Source organism: Gracilinanus agilis, chromosome 2, assembly GCF_016433145.1.
Source record: "Gracilinanus agilis isolate LMUSP501 chromosome 2, AgileGrace, whole genome shotgun sequence".
NCBI classification, from domain to species: Eukaryota; Metazoa; Chordata; class Mammalia; order Didelphimorphia; family Didelphidae; genus Gracilinanus; species Gracilinanus agilis.
The window spans coordinates 505756883-505783811 of record NC_058131.1 but is presented as its reverse complement, the minus strand read 5'-3'; the positions used below and the strand labels follow the sequence as shown (position 1 = coordinate 505783811).

General features: G+C 40.7%; 1 protein-coding gene across 1 annotated transcript in view; it reads left to right on the top strand.

Moving 5' to 3' along the window:
- OTUB2 (OTU deubiquitinase, ubiquitin aldehyde binding 2) overlaps positions 1–26929 on the top strand; it is a 33676-nt gene extending 6747 nt beyond the window's left edge. The window contains exons 2-6 of the mRNA XM_044662132.1: positions 10106–10201; positions 13657–13775; positions 19009–19093; positions 24579–24773; positions 26720–26929. Coding sequence (XP_044518067.1) covers positions 10106–10201; positions 13657–13775; positions 19009–19093; positions 24579–24773; positions 26720–26929 — 705 coding nt within the window. The remainder of the gene's footprint in view (positions 1–10105; positions 10202–13656; positions 13776–19008; positions 19094–24578; positions 24774–26719) is intronic.

The window sequence follows — 26929 nt, the reverse complement described above, 5'->3', positions numbered from 1 at the left end:
ATCATCTACCCAGACACTGGGGCTCCAAGGCACAAGTTCCAGAGTTTAAAGATTTCAGTCCTCTGGTTAGCATAGTCACTGTTAAGGAGATAACTTAAGAAGTGATGATATATGTGGGAGTAGTGAGGTAGCTCAGTGGATTGAAATCCAAGCCTAGAGACTAGGAGGTCCTGGGTTCTAATGTGGCCTTGGACACTTCCTAGCTGTGTGACCCTGGACAAATCACTTACCCCCATTGTCTAAACCTTACTCCTCTTTTGTCTTGGAACCAATATTGATTCTAAGATGGAAGGTAAGGGTTTTTTTTTAAGTGATATATGCTAGAGCTGGACCGAGATGCATTGAGCAACTAAGGCAACCAGAGCCCCAATGGGGAAAGAAGATACAAAACTGTACTAATAATACTATTAGAATTATATCAAGAAACATAAGGAGCTCATTTATTGAAGAAGTCGCCTGTCTTTTTCCCTGCCTGTCACTCTCAAGGGGCCCCTTTGAACATTTGAGGAACATCTCTAAAGTGGTCAAAGCAAAGGGAAGAAGGGACAGGATCTCTGGCATATGGAACCAATGAGGAAGGAGAAGGATCTCCAGTAGCTTCAAAGGGGCACAGATCCTTTGCTGAGACTGATCCAGTAGGAAAAGGGGTGGATGCCTCGTTTGGAAGGGGTTGGAGAGGTGTAGAGAATGAGTGTACAGTGGCTAACTGTTTATATAGATCAGTGATGGTAAACCTTTTAAAGACAGAGTGCCAGGCCTTGCCCCCTCTTCAGAGACCTTGTGTTGTTTCCCTCTTCCCAACCAAGTGCTAGGCACACCCACCCCTTTACCCCACACAGGGGAAGGAGGAAGCACTCCTATTGGGCTGTTGGGTAGAAGGGTGGGTAAAGCGAGGAATGTCCTTAGCATAAATGAAGAGTGGGAGGGGAGTGGCCCAAGCACTCTGCTCCCCTTCAGTTCTCCCTGTGTGTTTCCATTGGGCTGTTGGGCAGAGGACTGAGGATATGAAAAAATGTCATCAGACTCAGTGGAGAGGGGTAGGGGAACAGCTCCGCCCAAGTCCCTCTGCCTTTCTAGTAATAAAGTGGGGGAAGAGGGGAGGAAGAAGTGACCACAGAGAGCACTCTGCATACCATCTTTGGCACCTGTACCATAGGTTCACCATCACTGATATAGCTTGTTCAGAAATTGTGGCAGATGAATAAGGACCTCCTAAATTTCACTTTGTGTTGAAAAAGTTAATAACAAGGGTATTCATGGCCAGTAATCCAAACTGGGCAGTAATATCTTCCTAAGAGCTGCCGTCTCCAACCTTACTACCTGCCTTCATAACCACAGTCCCTTTGGGTCATGACCTTGCATACTCTCTACCCATATACCCCTGTCTTTGAGATCTGACTCAGAGTCTTTCTCACCAGCCCTTCCCCACCATCACCATTGGTGTGTTTAGTGTCTATATTTTTCACCCTTCTAATACTCTGTTATCATACATGTTGTAATTGTTGGGGTTTTCTTAATGGAGCTCTTTTTATCATTTCTTCTTGGATGTTATTATTACACAAAAATTCTAATGATTTTGGGGGGATTTATTGTCCTACTCTCTTTGTGATTTTGGACAAATTGAAGTTTTCATTTACTTTGCCCTCCTCCTAGAATCCATCCCTTACTAGTCTATTCTGAACTCCCATTCATGGGATATATTACCTATAATTACCTTCTTTATTGTATTTATGGTCCTTAGGAAAGATAGTGCATCTAGGGTAGCAAATTTGAGCTCCTTCCACTGTCCAATTTCTGTATTATTGCACTTATAGTTTTTGCCTCAGCTTCCCTTCTCATATAAAGATATATAGATACACATATCTTATTTTTTGTTTTTGGTAGAACCTTTTTCTACCATACTTCATTCCTAGAATTATCAGTTTATGAAGGAAGCCATGCCAGATGGTAAAGATAGCTTTGTATCCTGAGGCCCAGTTTGATCCCTTATCCTCACTGCTCCTAAGGCCAGTTTATCTACCCTTTGATTTGATCTTTGTTCCCTGTGTCCTGATTGCCTTCAGGGAGGCACATGATCTTCTCCTAGGGTGGTGAGTTGCAGTCCTGTGAATTACAACCTTTGTTTTAGAGAAGAAAGTCTCCAATTGTGACTGCCCACCCCCAGTTGAAAATTCATTATAAAGTTTGTGAATTAGGGGTCTCTCACCACACACATAGACCTTCCTCCTCCATGGCATCATTCTCTCTCTCTCTTTTTTTTTTTTTTTTTTTTACCTTTTGTCTCAGAATCAGTACTTGTATTGGTTCCAAGGCAGAAGAGTGGTACAAGCTAGACAATTAGGGCTTAAGTGACTTGCCAAGATCACATGGCTAGAAAGTGTCTGAGGTCAGATTTGAACCCAGGACCTCCTCTGTCTGTAGACCTGACTTTCTATACACTGAGCTACCTAGCTGCCCCTTATGGCATTATTCTTTAATGGAACTCTTCCATTTCCTCTTCTAGAGTGAGACTACCTTCTAATCCCTCCACCTCCATTGCTTTTTTCCTACTTGCCCAGAATTTCCCCCACTATTCTTTTTGAGGAATCAGGTTTGGCCTCAGGGAAGAAGTAGCATATAAACCAGACCTTGCCCTAAGGCAGCGAGGTAAGAGAATTTGGGCTCAAAGTCAAATAACCTAATTTTGGTCCTGGCTCTTTATCTCTATGACCTTGGACAACTCACTAGATTCTAAATCTGAAAAAATTGGGAGAGTAAATAGAAGTATGATGTGACTAGGCAATAAATTGATTAATCATATTTATTAAGCACCAACTATGTGCCAAGCTCTGTGCTAAGACTGATTTCAGTGTGTGTTTAGGAGATGGAGTTAGCAGGAGGAACAGGGAAAATATCTATGAACAGAACTGTTTCCAATCTCATTTTAACTCAATTCATTTCTTAATAAACTTTTCCTTCTGTATGACCACTGGCTTGGCACTTGGAGGTGAGAAGCCTCCTGGAAGTTTGCCCTTAGAGCATCATTTAAAAAAAAATATTTTATTTTCCCCAATTACATGTAATAACAATTTGCAAAATGTTTTCCAAAATTTATAAGATCCAAATTGTCTCCTTCCCTTCTTTCCTTCCTCCCTCCTGGAGACAATAAGCAATTTGATCTGGATTATATATGTATTATCAAACAAAGCATCATACTCATTGGAAGATGTTGGTGCCTGGACTGAAACCAGAAATCACCAAAGTGCTCTTTCAGGCTTGAGGGATGCAAGGTGATAGAAGCTTCTTTTAGCGTGGGCTTTGGGCCATATTTGGGTAGCTTCCAGAGCTGTTCCTGGCAACTGTCAAAGCAAAAAACTTTCATCCTCAAGAGAGCTAACCTCCCTGCTAGTTGGTTCTGTGTAAACCCAACTCAGGCCTTTACACTCAACTCAACTGGCATTGTAACCCTGGGACCATTTCACCTCTTTTACATCACAGTTGTCTAATCTGTAAAATGGGAATAATAATATTTGTACTATCTACCTCACAAGGTTGTTCAAAGCATTTTGTAAACCTCAAAAGCTATTATAAAACAATGTTTATTATTATTTTTTACCTACATGCTCTCTGCAAACAAACCCTGCTTGATCCAACCTTCTTGCCTCTTCTTCTGTTCAGTGGTATTTCCTGATAAATAAGCATGAGGGTATGATTAACAGTCACTTGAATGTCCTGGTGCCTATCTACTTTTCCATAATAATAATAATAATGATAATATAATAATTATTATTATATTGAACTTTAAGGTTTACAAAATGCTGAATCTATGTTAACTCACTTGATCTTCACAACAACTTTGGGAGTGAGGTACTATTATTATTTCTATTTTTACAGATGAGGAAACTGAGGCACAGAGGTTAAATAACTTACCCAGAATCACATAACTAGTACCTATGAGACAGAAGTTGAACTCAGATCTTTCTGACTTTAAGTTCTGTGCTCTATCCATTGTAACACTTACCTGCCTCTCAACTCTGGGGTCCAGGGTTTGTTGAAGGGAGAAATTTATGGGATTTATAGGATTAAGAGCTGGAAGGGACTTAAGCATCAGGAGACTACTTCTGCTCAACCCTTCATGCCAGTTTATCCCAGAGTCCCTCCTGCTTTCCTAAGTAAGTCCAAGCCCCTCATTTTATAGTTGAGAAAAGAGGCCTACAGAAGGGAAATGATTTGCCCAAGGTAATATAGCTAGTTAGTAGCCATGCTAGGATTCAAACTCGGGCCTTCTCATTCCAAATCCATTTCCTCTAAAACTCATGGTACTAATCTATGGTTCAGACCAATGATGGGCAAACTTTTTAAAGAGGGGCCAAAGGAAAGGAAATGCTCATCTGTCAGTCTGTTTCTAAGGCAACTCTTTCGAAGTTTCATTGTATTGTATCCTACTCATTGTATTCGTCAGATTAGGAATCATGTCTCGCTGCCAGATAGAACATTTCTGGGGGCTGCATCTGGCCCGAGGGCCTTAGTTTGCCCACCACTGCATTAGACTATTCCAGAAGGTAAACATACTTTGCAGCTGTTGTACAAACCATCCCTTGCCATATCCTGGACTATCCAATTAATGCATTGCTTTGCTCTCCAAGTAGGATGTTTTGCAAGAACTTTATAGGTGATCCCCTTCTTTCTCTAAGGAGAATGCTGAATCAGGAAATCTTCACTCTCTAGAATATTTAATCCCTGAACTCTCAAATTTGGGGGCTATTGACTTTGGACCAAGGAGACATGCACATTATTGCTTCTGCCATGTGCTTTAGAGCAGTGATTTTCAATGTAGTCCAGAGACTGCAAAGGAGTACCTGGAAATCCTTTGGAAATCTGCTTTTGCGGGGGATCAAAACTGTTTTAATAATAATACTAAGGCATTTTAATTTTTAATATGGTAAATATCAATAGATATAATCCACATAAACAAAAGCTCTTTGGAAGGTCCTCATTGATTTTTTTTTAAAATAAACCCTTACTTTCCGTCTTGCAATCAATACTGTATATTGGCTCCAAGGCAGAAGAATGGAAAGGGCTAAGCAATGGGGGTCAAGTGACTTGCCCAGGGTCACACGGCTGGGAAGTGTCTGAGGCCAGATTCGAACCCAGGACCTCCTGTCTCTAGGCCTGGCTCTCAATCCACTGAGCTACCCATCTGCCTCCCCTCAGTGATTTTTAAGAAGGGGTCTTAAGACCAAAAAGTTTGAGAACCATTGTTCTAGAGGACCTCCCTCAGTGCCCAATTTCTATGGTCTATTAAGATTGGAAAATCTTTGACTTTCAAGATCTCTCTTCTTCAACCATATGTAAACATATGTCTACCTCTGCCATGTGCTTTTACCATGAGTCACCATCAACTGTACCTGGGAGGAGGAAATTGTACATAGAAACAGACCTTCCCCTTTCCCACCCAATAAAGGACTCCTCTATTATTACATTGGCTTATCTTCTCAAGTCCAGGAGGAAGAAGAGATGGAAAAAAGGCCTAGCTGTTCTACAGCTCAGTTTTTAGGATAGTGAGGGGGAAGAACTTATCCCCAAGTCTGTAATTCCACCATCATGACTTTCAGCAAAGTGCCAGTAGGCATGCTCTTATTCCATGGGTACTCCTTAAATGAAAAAGCCCATCCTTTGTAGTCTCATCGAGTTCATTGGAGACCTTACCAGGTTGACCATGAGTTCCCAGACCAACTCCTAAATATCAGTGTTCCCCTCCCTACCAATTAACTTTGTATTTACTCTCTATCTCTTCTCTATGTACTTCCCTAGGTGTGTGTGTGTGTGTCCATGTTGTTCCCCTCCACCCCCAACAGAATGTATATTCCTTGAAAGCAAGGTCTATTCCATGTTTAGCTTTGTAACTCCAAAAACTATCACAGTAATTATGTGCCACAACCTGACATATAAGTGCACAATAAATTTTCTCCATGAAGTTGAAATGAATAGCCAAAAATGCATGTTAAATTCCTTTAAAACATGTCAAAGTAGGTTTAAAATTCTCCTCTTTAAGTCTTTCTTGCTTTGCATAGCAACTCCTTTCTCTATAGATAGTAAAGGTAAACTGAAACCCATCTCAGGTCAGAGTTCATCACCAAATCTGAGTTAGGGGAGGCCCAAGGAATCCCTACAAATTATTCGTGTTACCCTATGTTAAAGGTTCTCTAGGTTTAAGGCCTTCATTTGTAGTTGATCTGGCTGAATTCAGTCTTAAAGGCCGGATGTGGCTCGGGCTGGGCTGGTGGTTCATTATTTAGACTGAAATGAAATGATCCACTCATGGTCCAACTAGTAGTTAACAAAAAGAAGTTTACTTAGCCATTATGTGGAAAAATATATTCAGGAAGGATATGGTGCCAGTTTAGGTAGATGTAGCCCCCTGTTTTGGATCAGATGGGCATCATGACTTGATGATGGACATCTACTAGTCCTAAAGGCACCAGTTCTTTATGGGCTGGCCTTTTTATGCTCTAGCCAACTGGAAAGCTACAATAGCTTAAACCATACCTTCCTATATTAAGTCTCATGAATAGCTAGTTATCCTGCTTTTAGGGAAAAAAACTAACCTAGCCTACATAGCAGGGATTTGGATAAATATTGTTCTTACCACCTTTAACTGACAAGGTTCTAAAGATTTTCCAGAGGACCTGCCACTACTTAAATAGCTTTGGGACTCTTACTTGACAGATCTAACCTTTAGGTTGTAAGAAGCCTGGCTTGAGCAGCCTTAGATGAAGAGTTTATTTAAGGTAAAAGAAAAACAAAAATAAAAGACAAGAAAAAAGTAAACACAAACACAAAAGGAGTATGACAGCATATGGAGAGCAAAGATCTAAAATCCCAGCCTTTTTCTTCCTGCTTCAGAAAGTCCAGGTCCAGAAGCAGCTAGGTATCTCAGTGAGTTGAGAGGCAAGCCTAGAGATGGGGGGTCCTAGGTTCAAATCTAGCCTTAGATACTTCCTAGCTGTGTGACCCTGGGCAAGTCACTTACCCCCATTGCCTAGCCCTTCCTGCTCTTCTGCCTTGGAACCTATTCACTGTATTGATTCTAAGATGGAAGATAAGGATTTAAAATTAAAAAAAAAAAGTCCAAGTGCTAGGTCTGTGATACAATAGTGCATCTCTAGGTGAAAAGCACCAATGATGATTAGGACATCAAGGCAATAAAGCAGATGATGTTATAATCCCAGCACACTAACTGATCCTCTTCAACGTGACAGGGTCATCTCCAGTAAGGTAGCTAAGAGACCATTACCATCTTGTATTTAGTCTATCTAAGTGCCAGCATTTGCCCAGTATCACCCCTTTTCCGAGAGTGATGCTGATTCATCGAGGGCAGGCATGGCTTCTCAGAGGTGGAGCACCTGACCCAGTCAGGAACAGAATGACAAAGACATTGTTTCACAGGGACAAACCTGACACGGAGATGGGGAAAGAGGGTGGATTTCCAGTTGATGACTATTCAGAATACACTGGCATAAAGAGCCCATTTGGGAAGGCCTAGCCACCTACCTCATCTGTAATGAGAGGGATCATATGGCCCCAAGCCTTCTAGAGCATAACATCATGGGACCCATGTCTAGATTGGCAATGAACCCAATCCCCGTTCTCTGCTCTTCTCATAAAAGCATCAATCTGGTTGTTTAGTTTGGCAAAGAACATGTATCTCTAATGAGTATAACATGCTTACAGTCAGCATTGTAGAACTGAATTAGCTAATTGTATTGTAAAGACACTGTAAATTTCCTCTATTGATCCTCACCCTAATGGATAGAGCCTTTTTGATTGTCTAGTCCTTTTGTTTCCAGGCCATAGACCCCCTTAAATCAGGCTCATAGCCACTTCCTACCAAAGGACCCTCTCTAGCCATGCAACTCATAACTGAGCCCACTGGGAGAACATTCCAGAATCCCCATCCCTTAAGGTATCCCCCTTTACTGAATTAATGGCCACAAATGTCCACTTTCACATGCCTCTTGAAGCCATTGGAGAATGAAGCAAAGTGGTATTCATCAGGAGTCAAGTCGTCATAGGGAACCATTGAGATAGCAGAGGAGGAAGCAGGGTGTCAGATCTAGGACTGGCAGTCTCAGCCTCTGGCAGAATTGCAACTTGTTCATGAGGGATGTTACTGCCCAAGGGGGGGGGGCATGATGAGCATGACCTTGAAAGTGCCCTTTTCATTTAATTATAGAGGCTTCTTATGCCCTTCTCCCTGTAGCCCATTATCATCCTACCAGGTGCCACTTGTCTTCTTCACTGGCCTTACAGGGCAATCACAAGAGAGAAGTGGCGTATTAAAGGACTCTGGCATCCTTCATCTGCATTACAAGAGAAGAAATAGCCTTCACCCCTTCCCTTGACAGGATCTATAATTATGTGGGGGTTTTTAACCCTTCCATCTTAGAATCAATGCTATGTATTGGTTCCAAGGCAGAACAGCAATCAGGGCTAGGCAAAAAGGGTCAAGTGACTTGCCCAGGGTCACACAGCTAGGAAGTGTCTGAGGTCACATTTGAACCCAAGGCTTGTCTCTCCATCCACTGAGCCACCTATCTGCCCCCATTTATTTGGTATTAATAAACAAGATGGCTCAAGTAAATCCAAAAGTCTCCCCACTTAGCCCTACCCTTAATAACTGGGATAGAGGCTGCTATAAGCATTCAATTGTAGGTATTAATTTCCCTAAACTCATTCTATTGATTTCCCTCAGTGGTCTGAAATCCTACCTTGCTGTTGGAAACTAAAGTGCCCTTATGGACTTGTCGGAGGTTTCCTAATAGTAACCTGGCTGCCAATGTCCAGCAGTTCCAAGTAGGGATGCGTTGGGGCTTTAAAGGAAGCTTTAGGATGGAGGTGGTGGTAGAAGGGCTCTTACTATACCAGTACTGAACTTTTTTACAAGCAACCCCATAGATTAATGATCAGTTCCTTATCAACCCTATTTTCAGAAACAACCCAAGGTGCATTTTATTGCTACCTTCAGCCATACTCAAAATTCCTATTTGCAGCAGCAGCCGCCACATTTGCCCAAGTAGCAACTATGACTGTCCCAATCTCTTGTGCAAATTTCACCAGTTAGTCTGTCCACATCTGTCTGTTGGTACAACATGGGAGGCCCACAGCTAAAGTTTGACACCATTAGGGTAGGACACCACCCATAAGGCAGAGTCTTCCCTCCTCCAAACAGATTGGTCATAGGGCATGCAAGGCCTTGGGTGCCTGGATGTGTCTGGGGAATGGGAAATCCCAACCCCTTCTCTTTTAGGAATTTTGCCTCCTTCTTGCTTGGCCCATGGCCTTTCTGTCCCTGGCCCAAACAGCATCTCCTTCACCACCTTTGCCTTCAGGGCACAATTCTTAAACTAAAAGATCTCTGCTTGCTTCCTTCTAGCTGCTTAATAAGCATGTACAGTTTACTTTAACTTTCCTTATGCTGGTGACCCAGCTTTTCTAAGGTTAGAAATAATCAATGAATATTATCTATGCGCTGTGTATACTTCAACATCTGCTGGTATAATCTCTTCAGGTCAATGGAGTTTTAATCTCTGACCCACTGACTGATTTTGCTCTAGTAGCTACAGTTTTCCAGCCTCTTGCATGGATCAAATTCTAATTCTTTTATTTGCTACCTGTGTGGCTTTGAGCTTGTCCCTTAACCTCACTTGGTTTCAGGTTCCTCCTCTATAACAAGAGAGGGATAGACTAGACCCCTGAGATCCATTCTAGCTCTAAATTTATTACATGAGTAACGTTATCGTGGATATTCCTTTTTGGAATGAGTTGGGTCAAATGGCTTCTAAGGAGCATTTTTCCCCATCATATCCCACTGCCTCTCGGTGAGAAGGTTCCTTATGTTGGAGGCTTCCGGTTCTATAAAATGAATTGAGACTCTACTTTTATCAGTTTTTCAAGGAAGGTGAGGATTTGCAAACTGAGTTTTCCTTTTAAACTAAAGATATTCTCTATTGCCAGTCATGACTAAGGAAAAATGGAATGCATTTAACTTCCCAGTAGGATGTGATGAAATGTGGCCAATTCTTTTCAGAGTTCTTCTATTTACCTCTCTGTCTTCATCTTTCAGAGTGAATCATCCTTTAACTTAATATCTGAGAAATGTGACATCTTATCGATTCTTTGTGACCATCCAGAAAATAGGATTTACCAGAGGAAAATTCAGGTAAGGCCAAGGGTATTTAAAATAAATAAGGAGAGGAATATTTATGTGCTTTTCTGCTTTGGTCACGACTTGGGATTTCACCAAATGAGGAATTCCCAATGTGAAAACTTCCTCTGTAGATTCAAAATGACATCTCCCAGTCTTGGAGAGTTGCTAGGATTGCTGTGAGGTTAATTCACTTGCCTGTAGTTGTATGTGTCAGAGGGAGGACTTGAATCAGGCCTTTCTTCATGATTCCAAGGCCATCCCTCAAGTCTCTATACACTCCCACCCCTCATGCTCTCTCTCTTTTTCTCTTATTCTCTCTCTCTTAAACACACACATCCCTTCTCTCTGATAAACACATTCAACATACACACACACACATTTTCTCTCTCTCTCTCTCATATACACATTCACACATCACACACTTTCTCTCTTTCTTTTAAACCACACATATATTTCTCCCATACATTTACACTTTCTCTCTCTCTCTTTCTTACATACACGCACACACTCTCTCTCTTGCACACACTTTTTCTAATATACACTCTTGCTTTCTCCCTTTCTCTCTCACATACATATGCACATACTTTCTCTTATACACATACTCTCATATACACACTTTCTCCCTCTCTTACACACATTTTCTCCCTCTCTCTTACATACATGTACACATACTTTCTCTAATATACACACACACTTTCTCCTTCTCTTACACACATACTTTCTCTCTCACTCTCCTACATACTTGCACACTTTCTCTAATACACATACATTTACTTTCTCCCTCCTTCTTACACATGTTTTCTCCCCCTCTCTTTTTCTTATATACACATGCACACACTTTCTCTTACACACATACTCTCTCTAACATACACATACTCAATTTCTCTCTTATACACACTTTCTCCCTCTTTCTTTTTCTTATGTACACATGCACATACTTTCTCTTACACACATACTCTTATACACACACACATATATACTTTTTCTCTTACACACACACATACACACACATTCTCTTACTTTTTCTCTCTGTATGTATACATATATACAATCAGGTTCACATACATATTTCCATTGGGTATATACATATGTATGTAAATACAGTATTTATGTGTGTATATTTTTGTTCAGATCTGTGATTTCATCCATGTAGTATCTCATCTGCAATTCCTGGCCTAGGGAATTTCCTGAATTATTGAAGAGACTAAGTGATGTATCCATCAAATATGGACTTATTCTTACACTCATACTTTTTTCCAAGACTGCAAGGACTGTAGAGCTTGTGGTTTGGGGTAGGATGAGGGGAAAAGAAAGTCCCCCCGTTTCAGTTGCAGACAGTATGCAGAGATTAGACTAAGTTCCTCGCGAAGAATGGATTGATTTTCTTTTTGTGCCTGCCCAGTGAAAAATGATGTCAATGACATTTCTGCCAAAACTAAAGTGGAGGTTTTTAAATGTCATATTTCTTTAGTGTTTTATAGCTACAAAGCACTATATAAGCTTTATCTCATTTGATCCTCACTAGAAGGACTCTAGGGGAAAATAGTATAAGAATTATTCCCATTTTATACATAAAGAAACTGAGGTTCAAAAAAAGTTAAGTCACTTCTTTAAGATCACAATTGTAGGTGGCAGGACCAAGATTCAAGCTTCAAATTGCCATTCTACCATTGTTGCCTTTCAAGTAAGAAACAGTAAATCATCTACCTTTTTTTTTTTAAACCCTTAACTTCTGTGTATTGACTTATAGGTGGAAGAGTGGTAAGGGTAGGCAATGGGGGTCAAGTGACTTGCCCAGGGTCACACAGCTGGGAAGTGTCTGAAGCCGGATTTGAACCTAGGACCTCCTGTCTCTAGGCCTGGCTCTCAATCCACTGAGCTACCCAGCTGCCCCTCATCTACCTCTTTTAAGAGTGGCCTCTGCTATTAGGCCAATGAGTCTGGTCAAAGAAAGAAAAAAAGGAAGGAAGGAGAGAAGAGGGATGGAGGGAAACAGAGAGAGAGAAAGAGAAAGAGAGAGGGAGAGGGAGAGAAAGAAAAGAGAGGGGAGGTAGGGAAAGGAAGAAAGGAAGGAGAGAGAAGGAGGAAGGGAGGAATGGAAGAAAATAAAAATTTGGGGGTGGGTAAGCTACTTGGCATAGTGGATACAGTGCCAGACCTACAGTCAGGAGGACCTGGGTTCAAATGTGGCCTCAGAAACTTCCTAACTGTGTGACCCCGAGCAAGTCACTTAACCCCAATTGCCTAGCCTTTGCCACTCTTCTGTCTTAAAATTGATACTGAGACAGAAGGTAAGGGCTTTAAAAAGAAAAAAGAATCTACCTCTGGTTAATACCACCCATTCTTATAGTTTCAGGTGAGTCCTTAACGCTATGCCATCCTGGTTCTCCTCCTTCCTCTCTTAATTCCTCTTCCTCTGTCTCCTTGACTGATTCTTTTTCCTTAACAGTGTTCCCCAAGATTCTGTTCTCTGCCCTTTCCTCTTCTCTCTCCAGACACTCTCTCTTTGGCAGTCTCCTCCTTTACTATGGCTTTGGCCATCGCTTCTTCTCAGATAATTCAAAAAATTATCTATTTCTGACTCTCTCCTGAACTCTAGACCTGCCTCCCCACCTGGATTTGTCTCACAAGAACATCAAACTCAGCCTGTCTAGAGCTAAGCTTTTGATCTTTCCCTCCTAACCTCCTTCATCTGACTTCCTTATAGTTCTCTCAGCTGGTCGACCACATATGAAAGAAGCTTTGGTTTGTTTTCTTTGATTCTTCCCTCTCTTTTACCTCTTATCTAATGATGAAGATGAAGAAGATGATGATGATAGCTAGCATTTATAGAGCTCTTTGAGGTTTACCATTATTACCTCATTTGATCCTCACAACAAGCCTGGGATGCAGGTGCTATTATTTTACAGATTTTACAGAGGAGGAAACTGAAGCAGACAAAGGATAAAGGAATCTGGCCTGGGTCACAAAGCCAGTGTCTAAGGCTAAATTTTGAACTCGGATGTTTTTAGGTGCCTCCTAACTGCTATATCATAATTATCCAATTCATAAGATCCTTCTTTCATTTATACTGATTGCCTTTTCTCAACTGAGACTGCCAAAACAATTGCAGCTGTTGTTGTTCAGTCATTTCAGTTGCCTCCAACCCTTTCCCCACATGTCAAGGCCCCATGAAGTCACTGGTCCTCTTTGAAGATGAAGGACAAACACCAACGGTGGGTTTTTTGGGGGCAAAGATACTGGAGTGGCTTGCCATTTCCTTCTCCAGCTCATTTTACAAATGAGGAAATTGAGGCAATTAGGGTTAACTGACAGCTAGTTAGTGTCTGAGGCCAGTATGAACTCAGGTCTTCCTAACTCCAGACCCAGAGCTCTATCTTTTGCACCACCTTATTGCCTTATTATTTTCATTATCATTATCATTATCATCACTTTACTGTCTAAAGCTATGTTTTTCTTTTCCCCAGGAACTCAGCAAAAGATTTTCTGCTCTACGAAAAACAAAAGGGGATGGGAATTGCTTTTACCGAGCCTTGGGTTATTCCTACTTAGAATCACTTATTGGAAACAGCAGAGAAATTCTCAGGTAAATGACTGTTTTGGAATTTCTTTATTTACATATGTAATAATTACACATATTACATCTTCTATTTAGAATGTAAGCTCCTTGAGGGCAGGGATTGTTATTTGTTTTGTCTTTGTCTCCTGTTAATTTAATTCTTCGCACACATTAGTTTTTTTGATTGGATTGGATTGGAATAGTAAATACAATATTTGATCATACTAAAAGCCCTAGGCTCTAACTCAGCTGTTTCAATGGCTTCAACAGTTTTTCCTTTGTTGGTTCAGCCCATATGTAGAAAGTAGTAAAAGGGGTGTGCTGGAGCCAGCTCAGTTTTTGGAAATTGATTACTATATTTTCTTTGTGAGCATTTACATGAAAGCTACAGATCTGGGCTTGATTTATTGTTTTATTGACTGTCTAGACTTTATAAAGTAATGGAGAAACTGTTAATGATGCAAAATAGATTTTAAAATGTGTCCTACATACATGTTTCCCCCACAAAGTGCTGATTATTAAACATTTACTAGTATATACTGCTGGTTAGAATCTTTGAAGATATCTTCTAATGGAAAATGAGAGGAAACAATGGAACAGGAGACCAAGAACTTGGGTTCTCATCCAAATCTGGCCACTACCTTACCTGCATTTCTTTGAGCAAGTCACAACTTTGCTGAGCCTTAGTTTCCTCCTCTGTAAGATGATCTCTAATGAACCTTCCACTTCTAACATTCTCTATTCTTTTTCATATTGTGTGTTGCCTATCTTCCAATTCTTACATTCTATGTTCTAGGTTTCTTTTTTGTTCTTACACCCTATGATTTCATATGTCTATGGAATCACCTTTCCTGGAGGACTTGAAATAGAATTATTTGCTCCCCTCAGATAATAGGATGATCCTTGAAGGCAGGAAGATTTCCCCAAAGTATCTGGCCAGGTCCAAACTAGCAAAAATAAATTGTTTTAGAAGAGTTAATCAAAGAATTCAAGCCAAAACAAAAACTAAAAACCTCCTTGTGACAGGAAGTTCTCAAGCAAAAGTAGGTTGATCATTTGTTGGGTAATTGTAGAGATCCTGTCTCTCTTCATTGATACAGTAGATAAAGTCAGGAAGACTCTAGGTCCTAGCCAGAGACAATACTAGCTGTGAGACCCTAGGCAAGTCATTTAACCTCTGTCTGCTTCATCTGTAAAATGGAAATAATAATAGCACCTACCTGCCAGCCTTATTATAGGGACAGAAGTAAATAATCTTTGTAAAATACTTTGCAAACCTAAAAGTACTATATAATAATTATTGTTACGATTGTTATTAGCTTTATTCATGTTACCTGGATAAACTACTCTGATCAGACCTGGCCTTAAACATAATGGGAAATAGACACCCACCTTAAAATGTGACCTGAAGGAGATTCCAGCATCCCCCTGCCCCAAAACACTACATGCAAATCATAGATGTAGAACTAGGGCCTAAGAAACCATCTGGTCCATCCTCCTTATTTTATAGATGGAGAGACTGAGGTCTAAAGAGATTAATAACTTGAGCAAGGTCACACAGGATGTAAACATTAGAGGTGGAATTTGAACCCAGGTCTTTTGAATCTAGAGCCTAGTAGTCTTTCCATTATATGACACTCTTCCTCATCTACCTGTGGGGTTATCATTGATGCCTGAAGTATCACCATTTCAAATGAAGAGCCACCTCTTCCCTCTCAGGAGGAAAGCATACAATGCATTTACCAACTTGATCTTCATGGAATCATAAATGAAGCATTCAGAGGTCATCTAGTCCAACCCACTTATTTTTTACATTTGAAGAAATAGACCAGGAAGGTTAAGTCACTTGCCCAAGGTCACACCAGTATAGAATAACACTGCACTTCCTTGAACTGAATTCCTCTGATTCTGCTTCCAAACTTGTTATCTCCTATACATATGAGTATCTTGGCTCCTCTCCAAACTAAAAGTCATTTTGCCAGGGGGAAGTCTGAAAAGACTAGGAGTCTACTGGACATCTTTGAAGGAAGGTCAGTGCTTGGAGAGGGGCGAGAACGTGGCAGGAAAAATTTTTCCTCTTTATCAATTTTGTTAGCCTAGATCTCATTTGCCACCATACTTGGATTCACAGAATCACAGTGTTGGAAGGGAACTCAGTCCAAGCCCCATCCAAAATATGAATCTTCTCTATATTGTCCCTAACAAATGATAATTTCAGCCTCCTTTAAAGACTAAGTATTAGGAAATTCACTAATTCTTAAGGTTTGTTTTTGTTGTTGTTTAGTCATTTCTGTCATTTAGACTTTTTATGACCCCCATTTGGGATTTTCTTGACCAGGATACTGGAGTGGTTTGCCATTTCCTTCTCCAATTCATTTTCCAGATGAGGAAACTGAGGCAAACAGGGTTAAGTGACTTGGTCAGGATCACACAACCAGTTAGTGTCCAAGGTTAGATTTGAAATCAGGTCTTCCTGATTCTAGGCTAGGAACTCAATCCACTGTGCCACCTAGCTGCCCAATTCTTAAGGTAGCCCATTCTATTTTCAAATAGTGCTTATCACTAAGTTCTTCCTTTAAATGAACTGAAATCTGCCTTATAATTTCTTTCTAAAATCTCCTTAGAATGTCTTCTTTTTAAAAATAATTTTGCCTTATAATTTTCATCTATTAGTCCTAGCCATGCTGAATAAATTTAATCTGTTACTTGTCAGGCCTTCAGATAACTGAAATCCATAAGAACAAATTGCTCTGGGGGCAGCTGGGTAGCTCAGTGGATTGAGAGCCAGGCCTAGAGACAGGAGGTCCTAGGTTCAAATCTGGCCTCAGACACTTCCCAGCTGTGTGACCCTGGGCAAGTCACTTGACCCCCATTGCCTACCCTTACCATTCTTCTGCCTTGGAGCCAATACACAGTATTGACTCCAAGACGGAAAGTAAGGGTTTAAAAAAAAAAATTGCCCTGTTATCTTCTACCTGTCTTTCCTTTTTTGTGCTAAATATTCCCATTTACTTCAGTGGAGAAGATGATTCTGTCCCCCTTTCTCTGAACATAATAAAATGTTTTAATACCTTCCTCAGAAGACATTACAGTGTTTCAATATTCTTCCTAAAACACTGAGAATTGAACAGAAGATTCCATATAGAGTTTGACCAGATCAGTGATGATACTGTCACCTCCCCAGTCCTAGACACTGTTCTTCTCTTAATGTAACATAAGGAGTCCCATTTGCTTTTTTTTTTTATTGCCATTTGTAAAAGATTAATTGTAGGGAGAGGACATAGTACCATAGATTGTTACATCAGGAGGAAATGACCCTAGAGGACATCTGTTCCATAGAAAATTTACTTACACTTGTATCCACTAAAACTTTTAGCTCTGCCTTTAAAACTATATCTCTCCTATCGCATAGTCTTGTGATTGATTTTTTTGACCCTGCGTGCAGTACTTTACATTTATATCTCTATTCGGTTTCATCTTCCTAGCTTCAGCCCACAACTCTCAATTTTTGAGATATTTTTGGATCCTGTATTTGTGGTCCATTGTATTAGTTTCCGCTCCTGAATTTGTGTTTTCCACAGATTTGGTGAATGCTATCTTAAGCCAAATCACTAATAAAAATGTTAACCTGGACAGGATGAAAGACAGATTTTTCCAGGAAAGAGGGGCCTAGAGATATGTAGTAGTTTTTTTCCTAAAACATACCACTAGAGGGCATGATCCTCCTCCAAATTTAGCAACCTTGGAACTAGCTGTTTATTCTATTCTGTGACTTCTGAAAAGGAAAAGAACACAAAAACACCCAAAACAACTTGCTCAGAGTGATTATAAACCAAACCTGAAAAACCTGCTTTCACATTGGCCTATTTAAGATCCAGGAGAATACAATGAAATCTTAGTTTTCCCAAAGGGGGGAGCAGGGGAGTTTGAAAGGAAAGAGCACATAAAAAAATCCTATCCCACTTATTTTGGGATTTCGGTATGTATCCATGTGCTCTTACAACAATGACCAATATGGATATGTTTTTCATGACAATAAAAAATTGGGGGAAAAAAATCCTAACCCAAAATGACTTTCTGTTAGAGATTCCAGGAGGGATTTGGAGTGGTTTTTAGAGGTAGTACACCATATGCTCCATAGACTTACCCCCTAGCATCCCTTTATTACTTTGGGGAGGAGGGAAAACTGTGAGATTGAGTCAGGGGATAAGGAAAGATTGGGGAAACATGGGTCCAACAACTAACTCATTATAGGAAAATGGGCAACACTAAATTTCATTACCCTTATTTGTAAAATGGGAATTTAATATAGATAAAGATTTTGCACTCCCTACCTTTATATATATATCTGGAGTTACCAGGCCTGGAGTCGGGAGGATCTGGGTTCAAATATGACCTCAGATAACTTCCAAAGCTATGTGACCCTGGGCAGGTCACTTAACCCCAACTGCCTGACCGTACCACATTTCTGCCTTGGAACTGATACTTAGGATCACTTCTAAGACAGAAGGTAAGGGTTTATATTATATTGTATTATATTATGTTATATTACATTACATTTCTTGTGTTATAATTTTGTTATATTTTATGCAAAATATAAAAATAACTCCAAATATATATAAAATCACATTCCATAATTGCTCCCTGTAGGGGTTATCTTTGCCTTTGGGGAGAGTAGCCCCTGTCCTGACTTCCTATTATAGAAATAAGAGGGATGAGTAACAGTAGGGATGTTGTGGGCCTCAAATAAGATAATGGCTGTAGAGCATGTTGCAAACCTTTAAGCCCTATACAAATGTCAGTACTTTTATTGCAGTTGTTGTCTTTATCATCCCCATCATCCCTCATCCCACAGTCAGCAGACTCCACTTCAGTGATCACTCCATTCCCTGAGCCTTTCTGGAGCTCAAACATTGTTTCCAGAGCAATAAGGAGTGTGCTGGTAAATGTTTAACTACCAAACTCTCCAGAAGAAATAAAGGTTATAAACACAGACACTTGAATGTTTTATTTACATTAATAACACCTTCTTAAGTCTAGATAGCCAACAGTACAACAAATCTAGCTTTGATACGTGTATCTTTGCTGGTTTCTGAGGGGTAAGTGTTCACGCTGAAATTTAACAATCTGGTTAGAGCTGGCTCCAGCACTTCCATGGATAATTAATAACAGAGCTCAAGATGTTAGAGACACTGTACACAGACGGAGCACCTGATACTTTGTTCACCACCCTCTAATCTTCAGGTTCAATCCCTTTCAGGTTTAAAGAACGTGTGCTACAGACACCAAAAGACCTTTTAGCTGCTGGCTTTGAAGAACACAAATTCAGAAACTTCTTTAATGCTGTAAGTAGCCTATGAACCGATAGCCTAAATACCTGGATCAAAATACAAACGGGAACAGAACTGTGGTACTAAGAGAGCACAAAGGCAATAGCTGTGTAATGGTGGTCCATTCAATTCTCTGAGCCTCAGTTTCCTGCAAAATGGAGATCAGCTGTAAAGGAGAACACATATATACCTAACCAGGGCATCATCCTTTCTCCCACCAAGAGATTGTATGCAGGCAGTAAATAGCCTTTACCCTCTGGGCTGTTGTTTCTAAACTGGCTCTTATACTGTGGCTGTAGGACCCATCTTATACTGTAGTTGAGGGGAAGGCAGGGCTAGGGAACTTCCTATGCAAGCAGAGTAGCTTGTAGGGAGTCTGGCTACCGGAGTGGCTTTCCCTATATATCTATTTTTTGCCCACCCCTGGGGAGGTCTTGTGTATCCGACTTCTGTGCTGCAAAGCCACCTGAGGATTGGCACCTAAGGACTGGAAGACTCTATGTCACAAGGTCAGCTATGTTTGCTGTGCCCGTGAAAGTATTGCCTAAGACCCCTGTTCTCTTGGACAGATCTATGTCTGAAGTTCTGGAATGGGAAAATTGAATACTTCTACCTGCAATCTTCCATAGAACCCTGGCTTCTAGATGCCATAATCTCGATGTTCAGGATAGGAGAATAATTAGTACAATTAATGTATGAGTTGGTGAAGGCAGGGGAGGGAAAGAGAGAGCTCCCCTGCCAGCCTTTTCATACTAATTGTGGGTTCCCTCCCCAAGGCCCAGGGTATCTAGATATTTCTTCTATAACCAGGAGCCCAAGGAATAGGAGAGTGTTTGTTTAGTGTGTTCCCAACCCATATTTATAGGCATGAAGGAGCCTCCATACATCATCAATCCTGGAAACTCTCAATTCAGTGATCATGGTGGCCAAGGGAGGCTTTTGGAGTGGCCCTCTCCCATTCTTTCCCTTTCCCTGACACTCATTTTTTTAAATAGTGAATAAAATAGCTCTCCATGGGATTGGAGAGTAGACGACAATAACAGCTCAGATTTTAAAGAGTAGTAGATCTTACACGATGCTTTTCTACTGAGATCATATCCCCATTTTTTATATGAAGAAATTAAGGTTCATGGAATTGAATGGCTTTGCATGGGCTCATAAAGAAGTGACAAAGGTGGGCCTCAAGCCCAGGTGGTCTGATTGAATTCCCGGTGCTCATTCCAGGAAGTATGCTATCTGTCTCCACTATAACACACCTTGGACTAGATAAAATCATGACATTTGGCTTAGGCTTACTGGTGGGTGCAAGAGGAAATGGGAAAAGGAGGGCTAAAAGAAGTCCTCTTTCTTTTCTTTATTTTTGAACCCTTACTTTCTGTCTTAGTAACAACTCTTAAGATTCAAAGGCAAGGGCTAGGCAAACAAGGTGAAGTGACTCGCACAGGATCACATAGCTAGGAAGTGTCCATGGCCAGATCTGAACCCTCATCCTCCCAGCTCCAGGCCTGACACTCTATCCACTGCACCACCTTGCTGCCCCGACTTTCTCTACTTTAAACAAAAGGAAATTGTTTGTTTGTTGACCAGAGTTGATCAGAGATGTTCAGGGCATAGGTCTATCAGTTATCAAGGTTGAATATGTGTGGCAGTGAAACAGATATTCCAAAAATATGGATAAAACTTTTTTTTTTAGCACTTGAAAACAAGCAGGTTATCAGAATGGATAGAGAGCTGGCCTTCAAGTCCAGAAGACCTGGGTTCAGATGCCACCTTTGGCACATATTGGCCATGGCACATAGCATTATGCCCTTAGTCTCTTGGTGTCCCAGCCAACTATATACATTGCAGAGAAGGTACTGATCTGCATTGGTAGAGAAAATTTGTCACTGAGAATACCTTAACCCAAGGAAATCACAAATCCAATCTAAAAAAAAAAAGCTTATGTTTGACTTTGTAATATCCTTAGTGTCTATCCTCTTCTCCGCCCTGCCCCCCCCCTCCATGTTTAGCAAATCCTATGACCAGTGCTGTTGCTAGGTCATGTATATATATGTTGCTGTCATTTAGTCATTTTAGTCATGTCCATTTCTTCCTGACTCTCTTTGGGGGGTTTTGGCAAAGAAACTGGACTGGTTTGTCATTTTCTACTCCAGCTCATTTTACAAATGAGGAAACTGAGGCAAACAGTGTTAAGTGACTTGCCCAGGGTCACAGAGCTAGTAAATGTCTGAGACCAGTTTTGAATTCAGGCCTTCCAACTCTAGCCCAGCACACTATCCACTAGTATCCTTATTTTCTGTAAAAATCAGTCTATAAAACTCCCAATTGGTAAAACTTTCCCTTGCTTGGATAGGTTTTGGCAATCTACTCTCATATACTTATTGAAGTATCCAATATTGGATTTGAACTCTCGAAGCTAAGTCTTTCTGACTTAGGCCCAGCACTCTGTCCCACTGTGCCACATAGCTGCCCCCCAGAATTTGTTGTTCAGTTATGTCTGACTTTTGTGACCCATGTTTCCTACTGTTCATGGGGTTTCCTTGGCAAGAATACTGGAGTATTTTGCCAATTCCTCTCCAGCAGATGAAAGCAAACAGAAGTTCAGTGATTTGCCCAGGGTTACCCACCTAATACGTGGGTGAGTCCAGATTTGAACCCAAGTCTTCCTGACTATAGGCCATCTAGGTACCCCTGTCATATATGTGTGCCTAAACCCTATGTTGATAAATCAGTGGCCCTGCCATGAATGAGAGAGCTAGGGAAAACGTGGAGTATTTATAGCCAAAATTGCCATATGTTAACATTCTAATGCAGGAGAATGATAAAGTGCTGAGCTCTGGCCCAGGCCAGCTTGAGCTTCTCCCATACACAGCCAAGTTTCATTTCCCTTATGGTTTGGGAAGAAGTGAATGATCCAAAGATGGAAAAAATTCTGTTTGTTGGAATGTAGGTTAGATCCTCAAGGCGTATGAGTTGTCACGACCCACATTCAAATTCTGCCACTGCTATTTATTGTGTGTATGTGACTTCGGCCAAATAGGTTCTCTTTCCTTGGCCTCGGTTTTTTCAGTTAAGAGATGAGGCTGTTTTAGGAGAGCTAAATTATCTCTGCAATCTAGTTCTAAATTTACCATCCTGTGATCCTGGATCAGAAACTCAGGCTGACACACAAGCCATTTCTCCCCCTTTCACCCTATATTTTCTGACCTAAAGCTTGTTTGCCCCCACGTACATTACCACTGTCTCTAGATCAAGTGAGCCACAGAGAGGAGGTCTCAAGTCATGAGTGTTAGAACTTTGGAAATTTGGAGCTGGAAGAGACCTTAAAACAAACAGAAAATAGAAAAGGGGGCTACTAAACATAAAGCACATATTGACTTAGAAAACCACATGTTAACATTACCTATTATGTGTTGCATTTTTATCTATTTTTTTAAATATTTCTGAATTATATTTTTAATCTGGTCTGGGTCACACTCAGGAGTATTGTGGTGATAGGCTGTGGGCTTGACAAAACTACTTTAATATATCAAACATCTGAGCCTTAAGACTTAGTAATATTGAGGGCAGCTGGGTGGCTCAAGTGAACTGAGAGCCAGGACTTAGAGACGGGAGGTCCTAGGTTCAAATCTAGCCCCAGACACTTCCAACTGTGTGACCCTGGCAAGTCACTTAACCCTCATTGTCTGGCTTTTATTGTTCTTCTGCTTTGGAACCAATACACAATATTGATTCTAAGACAAAAGGCAAGGAAGGGTTTAAAAAAAAAGACTTAGTAATATCTATTTTCATGTTTCACAACTGGCAGTCTTTAAAAAAGGTTTTTGGAGTTTGTTTTTTTTACAAATCTGTAAAGCATTCACTATGAAAGTTATTCTTACTGCCCATTAACTTTATTTATTTATTTGTTTTAGCCCTTACCTTCTGTCTTAGAATCAATACTGTGTATTGGTTCCAAGGCAGAAGAGCAGTAAGGGATAGGCAATTGGGTACTTGCCCAGGGTCACACAACCAGAAGTATCTGCAGTCATATTTGAACCCAGGACCTCCCATCTCTAAGTGCTATAGGTTTCAGGAAACATTCTCTGATTTTCTTCTTCAGAGCTCCTATCAGTAACATCTTTTCTCTATTCAGATCCCAGATAACACTTCTGCTTGCACCTAATGTCTTTGTGTCACAGAATGTGTGTGTGTGTGTGTGTGTGTGTGTGTGTAAATATAATCAAAGGGCTTAGGCTGTCAGGGAACACAGAGCTCACATTTTACAGATGAGTAAACTGAGGTCCACAGAAGGGAATGTAAACTCCAAGAAGGCAGGAACTATTATCTAAATTAGATTCATAAAGGCATTTGATCACTGAGTGTAGCAGGTAGTAAAGAACAAATCTGTTGGAGTTTTAACATTTTTAATCCCAAGGAAGTGGACTTAGAAACACACCATAATTGAGTTTTCTAAATTGATTATGACTTCTCAGGGGGAAAAAATATGAGTCATCATTTTATACTGGAAAGAAAACTAGACTGAAAATTAGGATCCCAGGTTGCCATCGGCTTTGCCACATACTAATGCTGGGAAACAATTATAATATCACCAAAATATGACTTTAAGGTTTACAATGTTCTTTCCACATAAGATCTTAAGATCTCATTTAATCCTTACAATAACCCTGTGAAGAAAGATATTGTCGAACTTATTTTACAGATGAGGAAACAGTTTGAATGACTTGCTCAGGGTCACACAGCTAATAAATGTCAGAGGTAGGATTTGAATCCAGGTCTCTTGAATTATCAAGTCTTGTTTTCAGTCACACCAAACTCTTTGTAATCCTATTTGGGGTTTTCTTGAAAAAGATACTGGAGTGATTTGCCACCAAAGTTTCCTTCTTCAGTTCATTTGACAAAAGGAGAAAACTGAAGCAAATAGGGTTAAGTGTCTTTCCCAGGGAGGCCAGGTTTGAACTTAGGAAGATGAGTCTTCCAGACTCCAGCCCTGGCATTCTATCCAATGTGCCACTGAGCCACCCCTGACTCCAAAGCTAGCAGCATTCCTTTCATTATACCAAACTGCCTCTTGACTGCCCAAGGCGGCCTCCATTTCCTCATCTATAATTTGCAATAGTTTCTACTGTCCTTTTTCTAGTGTCCTTTCCTATTCCAACATTTTTATATTCAAAGTTTCCTTCCCATCCAAACATCCTGGAAAGCCCGTGAGTTCCTAATCAATGAACAAATATCTGACTGGAATCAAATTTCTCCAGAACCCAGGGCTTTCTTACCATTTGGGGAATGGGTATCGTTCATAGTGTGGGGCTTTGGACTGACCTGGAAAAATAACAAAGTGTGTATTATAACTCTTGGGTTATTTTGTTCTGGGGAAAGATCAGCTTGGGAAGTTTGTTATAATTCATCAACTCGGGGACCTGAAGAAGAAAGGCCCCAGTCAGTTCAGGAAAAATATGCTCTCGTGTTTTCTATTTGGTCTTAACTGCCCTGGTCTTAGTTTTACAGCTTGGTCGAAATGGTGGAGAAAGATGGCTCTGTTTCCAACTTACTGAAGGTTTTCAATGACCAGAGTTTTTCAGATCGAATCGTCCAGTTCCTTAGGCTTCTCACCTCTGCCTTCATCAAGAACCGGGCAGATTTCTTCAGGCATTTCATTGATGAGGAGATGGACGTCAAAGACTTCTGTGCCCAGGTAGGTTTACCTCTCTAATAACCATCAAAGGAGTCTCAGATCCAGCTACGTTCAGTCCCAGGCAGACCTGGGAGGGTATTGAGCTCCTTCCCTGAGCCCTCAGGACTTAAGTTCCTACCTGAGAGTTAGGAAGCCTGGATTTGAGTCCTGGATCAGACACTGCCTCGCTGTGCAAGCTCGAGTGGGACACTTTGTCTCTGATGATATTTAAGGTCCCTTCAAGTTCTAATATTCTCTAATAGAGAAGGGAGGGCAAGAATTATCTTATTTAGACTGCTGGCATAGCAATGTAATACAGAATGCTGCATGCAGTTAAAAAATAATACCTGTTGGGACAGCTAGGTAGCTCAGTGGATAGAGTGCCAGGCCTGAATCAGGAGAACCTGGGTTCAGATCTAGCCTTGGGTACTAAACAAGGTACAGTCATTTGGTGCTACAGGCAACTCTCTGATATTGTAAGCTGCAGAACAATTGCTGGTCTGCAGTGGCAGATAAGAGTTTCCTTTCCTGGACTTCCCTATGCTAATAAGACAGACCACAGGTCTAGACCAAAAATAAAAATAATAAAAATAAATTCACAATTGCCAAGGGATGAGGTAGCAAGGTGGCAGAGTGAATAGTATATTGACTTTAGAGGCAGGAAGACCTGAGTTCAGATCTTGCTCCAGACACTAGCTAGCAGTGTGACTCTAGACAAGTCACTTTTCCTCTGCTTGATTCAGTTTACTCGTCTATAAAAATGAAGATAACAGTACCTACCTCCTAGGATGGTTGTTGGAAAAAAATTAAATGAATACTATTTATAAAGTGCTTTACAAACCTCAAAGCAGCACTATACAAATAGTAGGTATTATTATTATTTGTTATTATTAATAGCTAATAGCTTAACATTTATAAAAGCAGAGGTTAAATGATTTGCCCAAGGCAGCTAGGTGGCATAGTGGATAGTGTGCCAGGCCTGGAGTCAGGAAGACTCATCTTCCTGAGTTTAAATCTAGTTCCTGGTGGGGGATGGCTGAGTGGCTAGTGGATTGAGAACCAGGCCTAGAGATGGGAGGTTCTGGGTTCAAATCTGGCCTTGGACACTTCCCAGTTGTGAGACCCTGGCCAAGTCACTTAACCCCCATTGCCTAGCCCTTACCACTCTTCTGCCTTGGAACCAATTCATAGTATCAATTCTAAGATGGAAGGTAAAGGTTTGGAAAAATAAAATAAATAAATAAATTTAGCCTCAGAAGCTTACTGACTATGTGATCCTGGGCAAGTCATTTAACCCTGTTTGCCTCATTTTTCTCATCTGTAAATGAGTGGGAGAAGGAAGTGGCAAACCACTCCAGTATCTTTGCCAAAAAAAAAAAAAAAAAGCCCAAAGAGGGTCATGAAGGGTCTGACTGAAAAGACTAAACAACATTTCTGTCACTGTGGAAATCATTATCTCACAATAATCCTATGAGGTAGGTACAATAATTATCTACCTCATTCAAATTCAATTTAGGCAGGAGTCAAGATATCACCCTGCCCTGTTATTGGTCCTCTTGAAGGAAGAACAACATCCCCATAAATTGCAGATGAGGAAACTGAAGCAAACAAAGGTTAAGTGACTTGCCCAGGGCCACAGAGCTAGTAAATGTTTGAGACCAATTTTGAATTCAGGTCTTCCTGACTCTAACCCAGCACACTTTCTACTAGTATCCTTTTCTGTGAAAATCAGTCCATAAAACTCTCAACTGGTTATTTCTCCCTCTCTTGGCTAGGTTTTGGCAATCTACTCTCATATTCTTACAGGGCATTAAATTTTCTCCTATGACTGGGTGGCCCTGTGTTATCTGTGGAAAAAAGCAAAGATAATTAGTTTACCTGGAGAAACAAATCCTCGAACCCATTCCTGACTCAATGGTCTCTTGTCCCATCTTTCTGAACGCTGTTCTTTCCTTTGGTCCTTCCAGGAAGTGGAACCCATGGCCACAGAGTGTGACCATGTTCAGATCACCGCTCTGTCTCAGGCACTGAACATCCCTCTCCAAGTTGAGTATGTGGACGAAATGGACACCGCGCTGAACCACCATGTATTTTCCGAGGCTGCCTGCCCTTCAGTTTATCTACTTTATAAAACATCACACTACAACATACTTTATGCAGCTGATAAAGTGGGTTAA